The 9208-nt window shown below is 44.3% G+C and overlaps 1 protein-coding gene across 1 annotated transcript; it reads left to right on the plus strand.

Annotated features, from left to right (window-relative positions):
- The first annotated feature begins 3312 nt into the window (after window positions 1-3312).
- Window positions 3313-5651, plus strand: IL22 (interleukin 22). The gene is made up of 6 exons (XM_026074980.1): window positions 3313-3376; window positions 3456-3713; window positions 4496-4561; window positions 4656-4799; window positions 5033-5098; window positions 5515-5651. The coding sequence occupies exons 2-6, from the start codon at window positions 3510-3512 to the stop codon at window positions 5626-5628; spliced, it is 594 nt and encodes a 197-aa protein (XP_025930765.1). The 5' UTR covers window positions 3313-3376; window positions 3456-3509; the 3' UTR covers window positions 5629-5651.
- The last annotated feature ends 3557 nt before the right edge of the window (window positions 5652-9208 follow it).

The raw sequence follows: 9208 nt of genomic DNA on the forward strand, positions 1-9208 counted from the left end.
CTGCCATACCACTTGCTAGAATACTTGGAAATGTTAACATAACAAAGAATTAGTGAGAAAGGCTGCTTTTCTTTAAGGTGCCTTCTTTAGAGAACATTTTTCACTTAATTCTTTCTACCACCAGTGATTATTTTCAGCCAGGGTCCCCCATTTTAAAATCAAATGTGGCATTTGCAGCTTTTCTCCACCAGGCTGCTGCTTCAGTTCAGAGCAGCCTGTGCAGGGAGTGGGGTCCTAAGTAAGCAAAAGGGTCTGTTTCCCTAAGCTCCACCTTCATTCCTGGCTCAAGCCCTTAGAGGCTCATTGGATTTCCCCCTCGACCAAGAAGAAAGAAATTCTTTCTGAACTGCAACAGAAAAGCCTCTTATTCCTCCTTTCCTCTCTGGACTTGAGTTGAGGACTGGAGTGAGATCCAGTGGTGTGGCTTCATAGCTTTTTAGCCCCATCTTTCTCTAAGATGAAATGCCAAATGCATATCTCTTATCTAGGGTATGATGAGCTGATCAGAAGAGGCAATAGCAGTGACTAGTCACATCCCTGTTAAAAGCAATCTCGTAAAAGAAGTGGCGGACTGTGGGGAGGCATATCTCTATTTCCAAAGTAATTTTCTTGACATATTACAGGGAATAACTGTAACCATAGCTATAACTGTACTGTAACTGAATGGCGCACCCAGAACCAGCAGTCCTTGGCGATGGGTGGTGGTGGCTGGAAAGAGGCAGAGTGCACTGATGAGCAGGGAAACCATGCATACTGCTAAAACTAGCGGTTGGCAAGATTTTGAATGTTCATTTTTGAGCTGGGCCATATTCACAGCAAGCCAGAAAGATGGAAGGTAGGTTGTTAAAACTCAGAATTACAAACTCCAAGATTAAAGAATGCAAAGGCTTTAAGAATGTCATGAAAAGGGAATTTGTAAAATACGAAATAATGTACAAAGAGCATTTCAGTGTCTGGAAAAATAAAGATAAATACTAGAAGCTGGGAGGCAAACTAAACAAATGAGACAAAACCTTTTAGAAAGCCTCAGAAGGGCATCACAGCACAGCCAAAAGGCAGTATGACAGAGAGAGATGGCTAACAATATAAATGGGAGAGAGACTCACGACATCTATAAATACAGGTATGTTCCTCTCTACGGTTTGCAGTGCTAGAGAAAACAGACAGAAAAGATCCTGTAATCACTGTATAATAAAAGAGGTAAAAGGAAAGATTCATCATGTAATTCTTCAGCCTTCTGCCTGACCTTATTCAAATGCCTCTCAGGAAGTGCAGGAACCCTGGAACCGGATCAGCTCCTCCTATGGGCTGAGCAGATGCAAAGATCACAGCACTGGATTACGCAGGCCACAAACCCTTTCCACAGGATCTGAACCGGAGAGAAGAGGTCAGGCAAAATGGGATTTATGCTGGGCACAAGCAAGTGACCAAATTGAATGAGGAGGGATCCAGAGTGGCTGGAGGACACCGGCGCTGGACCAGGGAGAGGTGCTGCCACCCTTGGAAGAAGACTGAGTGTCCAGCCACAGCTTTTGCTGTGGGATGGGGACCTGCGCACTGCTGGATCAGCTGGTGGAGAAGTGAGAGAAATGGATATTGGTTGTGGACTGTGTTTAACACCTGGGGAGGAGTTCATGGAAGCGCTTTTCAGGGGAGGCCAAACCTTCAAAACAGCCCCTCCATCTAGATTTCTCCAAGTTTGGTCTTCAGTGTCTGTCTTTTGGCTAAGTATGTCTCAGCCTCCCATCTTCTCATTAACCTACTCCCCCATGGGCCTATTAGCCTGACAAATGAAAATTTCGTGGGAAGGAGTTTATAGAGTTACTCTTGAATGTCCTTGGGGCACTTTCTGAGCCCAGATGAGGTTGTTGACATCCTGGGCCCAGCCTTGGTCTCCCTTTCCGCTGCCTGCCGCACTCCAGATGCTGTTGGAGGCTGGCAGGCAGCATGCAAACAGGTGGGATACCTCGTGAGAGGCAAGGAAAGGGACATGGTGATGACAGCTCTGCTGCAAGTGGCTCCAGGGCAAGGTCATGCAGTTGTGCAGAGCTGCATTCGTGGGTATGTGAAGGCAACTGAGGCACATGGAGATGACCTCGTCCCATGGATGCATCAGGGGAGATTGAAGTGTAAAAGTCTGGTGCCCACTGGCTTTTAACTGCTTCCTTTTGGTTATAAGGAGAAGAGCTGGGTATTTCAGCTCACAGGAGAGGTCCATGTCCTCTGAGTTTGACAACAGGTAAGAGGCAAGTTCTCCCCTCTTTATTTTGCCCCTCCCCAGGACTTCCCTTCCTTTTCTCCCCAGTTCCTACCTAGAAGTCACCTCCAGAAAGTCCTCCTCCTGCTCTACCTTCCTGCACATAACAAGGCACAAGCTGGTGCTGCAGCTGAGCTGTGCCTGTGCCGAGAGCCCCAGGGATGCCCTGTTCTCACTCAGCTGCAGAGCTGAAACTTTCCTGCACTGTGGCTGTTGGATGACCGTGAGTTTGCATTTGTACCAGCTCTGTGTGCTCATGCATCACCATCTCAGCTGGGCTGCACATTACTCTCTGAAGAGTGCAGTTTCCCTTTCACATCACACACAGTATTTTGGGCTCAGGGTGCAGCTCTTCTACTGCAAAGCCTTTACATTAGCAACACAGGATCAGAAACGTGGAAATTACCAGGATAAGTGAGTGCATGAACACAGTTCTGGTCATTAGACTTGGTAACAGCTTGGAATATGGGTCATTTTTTGGAAAATGGGAATTTGGAGACAAGGAGGGTGTTAAATGCGGTCCTGCTTAGTTTCTGATCTCTCAAAGAGAACTGCACGGTGATGGGCAGATGGCCAGTGACTTCAGTGGACCACTGTGTGGGAAGGGTATCTGCAGAATAGGAATTGTAGGTTGTTAGTTCTTTAGGTCTGGTGCAGTCTTTGACCATTCATGTACATCAGTCAGCACCAGTGGGGCACCAGTCTTATACCACAGATAACAAACAGAAATAAATGTAAATTATAAAATCTGCCTTCAAATTGCTGATCCAATTAGCATGCTACAATCAAGACTGAAGGCACAGAACCATAAACTTCACAATTATTTTCATGTAAAAAGGATTCAGAATTCCTACCCCAGTAAAAGCCCCTGCTTTGTCCCTGTGTTAAAATTTGGTTTGTTTTATAAGAAACTAAAGATTACAATGGCCTTGAAGTTGTATTTGTGGGTTTTGTAGTGGTTAGGTAGTTCTCAGAAGAGGATACTGGAAAGTAAGAGACTTGCTGATGTCATTTTTAATTCACCACCAGCACCCAAAAAAAAAAGCTGAGAGGGATGATGATGGGCCTATATAAGGTGCACCTCACCTCCTGCAGAGCACACCGAGAATCACAGCAAAGGTAAGGCTTGCAGTCTACGTGCCTCTCTCGCTTTGCCTTGCCCATGCTCTCTGATGCTAACACTGCTCTCTCTCATCAGCGCTGAACGCCGTAGCTGCAGCCCACTGGTGCTGACTACTTTGGGTCGTGATCCATGGCCTCCCTGCAGACCTGGACCAAGTGCTTCACAGGATGGATCTTCTGCTGCTGCTGTTGCTGTCTCCCTCTTCTTCTCACCAGCCCTCTGCCTCCAAAAGGGGTAGGAGTGGCTATTACTGCCCATCATGCCTGCAGACTCAGGAAGATCAACTTCCAGCAGCCCTACATCAGGAATCGCACCTACACCTTGGCTAAAATGGTACAGTAACCCACCTTTCCTTCATGGCAGAACTTGAGAACCTCCTCTCCTCTTATGGCCCAGGCTTCTTGTCCGCAGCATTTCTTTCTCTTCCTCACACCCTTCTCCAGCAGAGCGCATATTTGTGGTGAGGCAGAACTCTACACACAGGGAGCTGGTCTGCTGCCTGCTAGTTGTGTAGCCAGGGAAGCTGCTGCCTCACCTCCTCTCCATCCCAGAGGGAAAGGCAACATCCTGGCAGAACACAGCCCTTTCTCTTGAGCCAACAGCTGTGAAACATGAGCTTAAATTTCTCTTTTCCCCCAGTCCATTCAGAGCTAGGTTTGGCTGTGACTACAGTCATGGCCGGAAATGTCCTTAGACATTTTGCAGTGATCTACTTCATTAGGTTTCTTGGCCTGCTCTTGCCCATGTGTGCCTCACACTGATGTGCAACCATTGAGTGCCGCAGCACCTCCAGCAGCACTGTGGGCCATGATGAAGCTGGCCATCACAGACATCTGATTTAGTCATCATAACCACTATGACATCTGACATTTATGAGAGGGACATGAATTCAGACTTCTGCTTATTTATTTTCCAGTGATGCTGACCCTGAGTCTCGCACAATTAGAGGGTGAAACAGTCATATTGCCCAAGTTTATCCACCTGTAACAGACTGTCTTTCTACGGTCTCCATTCATCTGTTTCATCTGGACTATTTCTGATGAACACCTTAGGGTTTATTACTAATTTTAGTTAAGGTTCCCATCCCCATATGACCTTTTCTTTCTTCCTCTTAGGCCAGGGTCTCAGACCAGGACACAGACAACAGGCTCATTGGACAGCAACTCTATGTCAACATCAAGGTAAGTTTTGCACCCAAGAGGCTTTCTGCATCCCTCCGCAGTACTCGCTGATCTCTTATAATGATTTAACATGACCTCATACTTGCATATGTAGGAAAACAACCGCTGCTACATGATGAAGAGAGTTGTGGAGATTATCGTGAAGGATGTCCTCCTGTCTGAGGCCAAGGATCAGTATCCCTACACAGAGGAGGTAGCACAGTTCCTGGCATCCATGACCTCAGAGCTGAGCAGATGTGTAAGTAGTGTCGGGTTTCCCTACCCCTGGGTTCACTGAGATTCTCAGTGCTGCTCCTGAATCTCAGAATGTTGCAAAAGTGGCAAAAGGCAGTGAGTGATGTGAAAGGAAACCTCAGATCAAAGACATCTGACTGGAGCTTAATAGAAAGGTGTGAAAAGGGAAAAAAACCACATATTGTTGAATATAGCTGCCAATAATACCTCTGGATGTTTTCTTTTTCTTTTTTTTAGAAATTCTCAGGACACAGAGAGCATGTTGAAAAGAATTTGGAAGAAATGAAAAGCAAAATGAAACAGGTACATTTTTTCAACACTTAAAAATGGCAGTTCCAAGCCCCAGTCGCTCAGTTGAGTTAAGACTGACCTAATTATGAAATGAACTTCAGGAGTCTATTTAAGAGGTGAGGCCTGTAGTGGCATTAAAGAGGGGATTAGTGATATTTCCACTTCCAGTCCACTGCTCCTGTTAACTTTCCACAAAGGTTAGAGTAATTTAAAATTGGCCTTGAGAAATCAGGCTGCAGGTAAATATAAATACTACATTGGATTTGGATGAGTTAGTTCATACATTATGGTATAATGAGTTTAATATAACTACTTGTGAGAATAAGGAGAGCAAGTTCTAGATTCAGTTACTGGGACAAGCCTAGATGCATATTTAAGTCTTCTGAGTAATAATGACATGTAAAAATCTGTGTTCTGCTCTTTTCCAGTTGGGAGCGAATGGAAAGAATAAAGCCATTGGAGAACTGGATTTACTGTTTGACTACATAGAAAATGCATGTACTGACATCCCAAAGAAGGGAGGGAGCAAGAAGAAAAACTGAAAGAATTGCGAATCAGGCCAGAAGATGGGGCTTGAAGAAACTCTTACTATGAAACAAATTGATTAACTATTATGGAAAAAAACCCACACCCCTAGATGCTGTATATTTTTACCAGTACCAAAAATAGCAAGCCAAGTGGGCACAGACAGGATGCATATTGGTGCCTTCTTTGAAGAAGAAAGCTCCAGAACAGCGTTTGCAGCTTCATTTCAACTAAGCACATTAGTTATTTTCAAAGGCACATTTCTGTCCTGCTAATCCCTGTTGGAATGAGGCAACTGTTTCTGTATTTTGTAGGCTGAGACTTGACAGCTGTGAATCAGCTTTGTTCAAGGTAGGCAGTGATACATAGCCGGGATGTTTTGAGCCTTTAACTTGGAAACCTCCCTTGCATATATTGCCCCCTTCTGACCTTTACCTGAAAAGTAGATATTTCAGACTCATTTTAAAATTAGTCTTGTCATTCATATTTAATGGTAACTTATTTTAAGGTAATAATTATTCAGTGCTTTTATTTATACAGATTAGCTGAAAAATAGTCAAGGAAATGTATTTATGAAACTGCACTTGAGTCTTTTAAATGAACTATGAAATTAAAACTGCTGTATAATATTTATATGCAGGTGGATTGTTTTGTAAATGCTTATTCTTTAATTTATTATAATAAATATTTTGGTCCTCAAATATTGCTGTGTTATAGAGCTTTTCTCTTTTACTCAAATGCTAGGGAGATGACATATGTTGTGCCTGTGGGGCTGCTGGGCCAGTGGCTGTATGCTTGTATCCAGGAAGGATGCAAGCTCAGTCTGGTGAAATGCTTCTTCGTCATAAGGCTGAAAATTCAGCTTATCACCAGCCAGGACTTAGCAGGGAGAGTGTGGGCCAGCCTGTCTTATAGCATGTGGTGGGAGAAAAAGCATCACTGCCATGTTACAGAGGAACCTGGGTCAGCTTCTTACTAAAGGACTGTTTGGATCAATTCACCTTGTATTGGCAGGAAGCAGAGGAACTGGATCAAATGAAACACTGCTCATTGAAGCAGCAGGAAAGAGCCAAAGTGAAGGAACCCCACCTATTCTGAAAGTTTCCACTAGAGGACATTTGGATGTGTCGGTTGAGGTTGCTGGTTGTATCTCTTCCCTGTATCAAAAAGACTTAATCAGGGGACCTGAAGCTGCCTTACAGTGTTTGTGTAGCTCCATATGTTGCAAAGCTGAATTACACCCTGCTCTTTGGTAGCACATTGTGGAAGAGCCATTAGTGTTTGTGAAGTCAGTGCAAGCTTATCCCAACCTATGGAAACAGAAATGAAGGCTGAAACCAGTCCTACATCTTCTGGGGCAGCAGGGTCTCCCGGAGGATGTGGATGTATTCAGACACAGCTTGCATTTGTATTTAAAATGACAGAAATGACTGTATGCAATGGCCCTAATGCAATTTATCATGTGAGAAGTAGTCACATTAAACTTTACTAATTCTTCACTTAGCTAGACAGGAAACAGTTACTGCTTTATCATCTCAAAAACCTTAATTCAGGCCTCTTCTGAAACTCAGTTGGGTATGCTGGGCTCAGTGAGTCACTGTGTCCCCTGTGGAACTACTCTAGACCAATGAGTGAGACTTAAGAGGGGTTGGAGAAGGTGACAGTCACTGTTTCCCAGCCTCACTGGAGGATGTCCTGCTCTAATGAAAAGGTCATTTTGAACTCTTGCCAGTAGCGCACTGCAGTTGTCCAGCTTTGATGAGGTAAAATTGACAGTGACTGTGCTTGCCTGCTATCCCCAATTCGCTGCCATCTTATCTGAGTTGAGCACCAGGCACTGTACCTGGAGTCACTGGTCTGGTTCATTCATTCTGCCTCAGTATCCCCTTAGACAAGATCCTGTCTTGACTAGACACTGGTGAAAAGTCCAACACTGTCTCCCCTGGGTCAGGTGAGCTGGAAACAGGCAAGTAGTAGCTGCTAACTGAATAGGCAGAGTGCTGAGTCTCACTGCCGCATAGACACACCAAGCAGTGTCAGGGGTTTGAGAGCACTTCAGAAGAGAAGTGCTTGGTGCCTGCTCTTGATACAATCTCCTAGACAGAAACAAGTAAAGCCACTGGAGAGCAGTTTCATCCATCATCATCAGGATCTGCAAGTCAGTCAGCAAAGTCCCCTGGACAAAGACAGCAGCTATATCTAAGAAAACCAGATGAAGCCATTGCCAGGACAGGAGCACTGACAGAGGAGTTGCTGTGGTACAGCCAGCTCCATAAGTGGCTGAATCAAGGTTAAAGAGGTCAAAGACATCCAAATAATGAAAAAAACAGAGAAAAGATGTAGTAGTGGGTTGTCAGCAAGTGGTGATTGCTTGAGTAAAGCCTTACCATTTCCTCCTTCAGGGCAACAGGTAGTCTGTCCTTTTCTAAAATAAAAAAAAACAAAAACCTGAGTCTCCTCAAATAAAGGATGCAGCTGAGGCAACAGTGCAGGTGTGGGGGGTGAAGTTCTGCAAATACAGCACCTCAGGGAAACCACTGACTGAAAGAAGCCCATCAGAAGATGAGACACTTTCTCCCTCAAAACTGTGCTTTGCCACCACCTTGGCAGAGTAAGCTTTTAGTCCTATTGACTTTATTGGCAAACAGCTGCTAATTCGAAATAGCCTGGGCATAACTGACAACTCAGAAAATGAACTGAGATGTTGAAGAGGCTATGATGGTGGAAAAGAGGACTTTGTCTGGTTTGATTCTTGCACAACCACAGCTAAAAATTTCAGAAATTAGATTTGGCATGAAATTTCTACCTCTACTTGTCTTACCTCTTGCTTCTTTTGTTACAGATCATCCATAAACCGGGATGATCTGTGTGAAAAATGTTTGCTAGAAGGGTATCTAGAAGACACCTGATGATTAGATACTGCAATCTCCTACTGGTCCAGTAGAGATATGGTAGAGAGATGGGCAGAACAAGAGACTTTCAGAGATGTCTCAAGAAATTCTAGTACTATTGGTCTTCCAAGGTAAATTATAAAACTAAATCCTTCACCTCTGATGATAGAAAAAAAGAGCTTCCATATGCTTGAGAGTGATAAGCCTTATGAATTGAGCCAAGAGATATCTGGGAGAAATGGTGGTGGGAAATCATTATTGCCTTGGTAGATTCACCATTTCCTTTCAAACAGAAGTGAAAGACAGCCCCAAACCAATTAGTATCAACATGTCTCACATCAGCTGTTGAAGTGAGGTGGCAGTAAAACAGGATTAAACTGCCCCATGTTGGTCCTGGACCAGAGTGATTTTGAGATACAAGCATCCACCTATACCCAGTTTGAACAAGGTCTATGGTGAACTGAGACTATAACACTTTCTTGTGGGAACTCATGTACTAAACCGAGATATGATCCATCTGGCTGACAGATGTCTCTTACATGTCAAACTAGACACAATCAGCATGGCTGGCTTTGCTCTGCACTCTTTCATATTTTATCTCACAACATATGAATTACGTGTCTGTTAACAGCTGAGGCAGAAGTGGCCCAACAGTGACAGCCAGCCAGGCTTTGACAATGCATTACAGTGTTAGGGGTTTAACCTT

This window comes from Apteryx rowi, unplaced genomic scaffold (genome assembly GCF_003343035.1).
Source record: "Apteryx rowi isolate R43461 unplaced genomic scaffold, aptRow1 scaffold_4, whole genome shotgun sequence".
NCBI classification, from domain to species: domain Eukaryota; kingdom Metazoa; phylum Chordata; class Aves; order Apterygiformes; family Apterygidae; genus Apteryx; species Apteryx rowi.

Excerpts from the sequence above, each read along its gene's own strand:
- IL22 (XM_026074980.1), top strand. The coding sequence starts at position 3,510 with ATGGCCTCCCTGCAGACCTGGACCAAGTGCTTCACAGGATGGATCTTC. Across the intron at positions 3,714-4,495 it reads CCTACACCTTGGCTAAAATG|GCCAGGGTCTCAGACCAGGA; the intron begins GTACAGTAACCC and ends TCTTCCTCTTAG. Across the intron at positions 5,099-5,514 it reads TGAAAAGCAAAATGAAACAG|TTGGGAGCGAATGGAAAGAA; the intron begins GTACATTTTTTC and ends GCTCTTTTCCAG.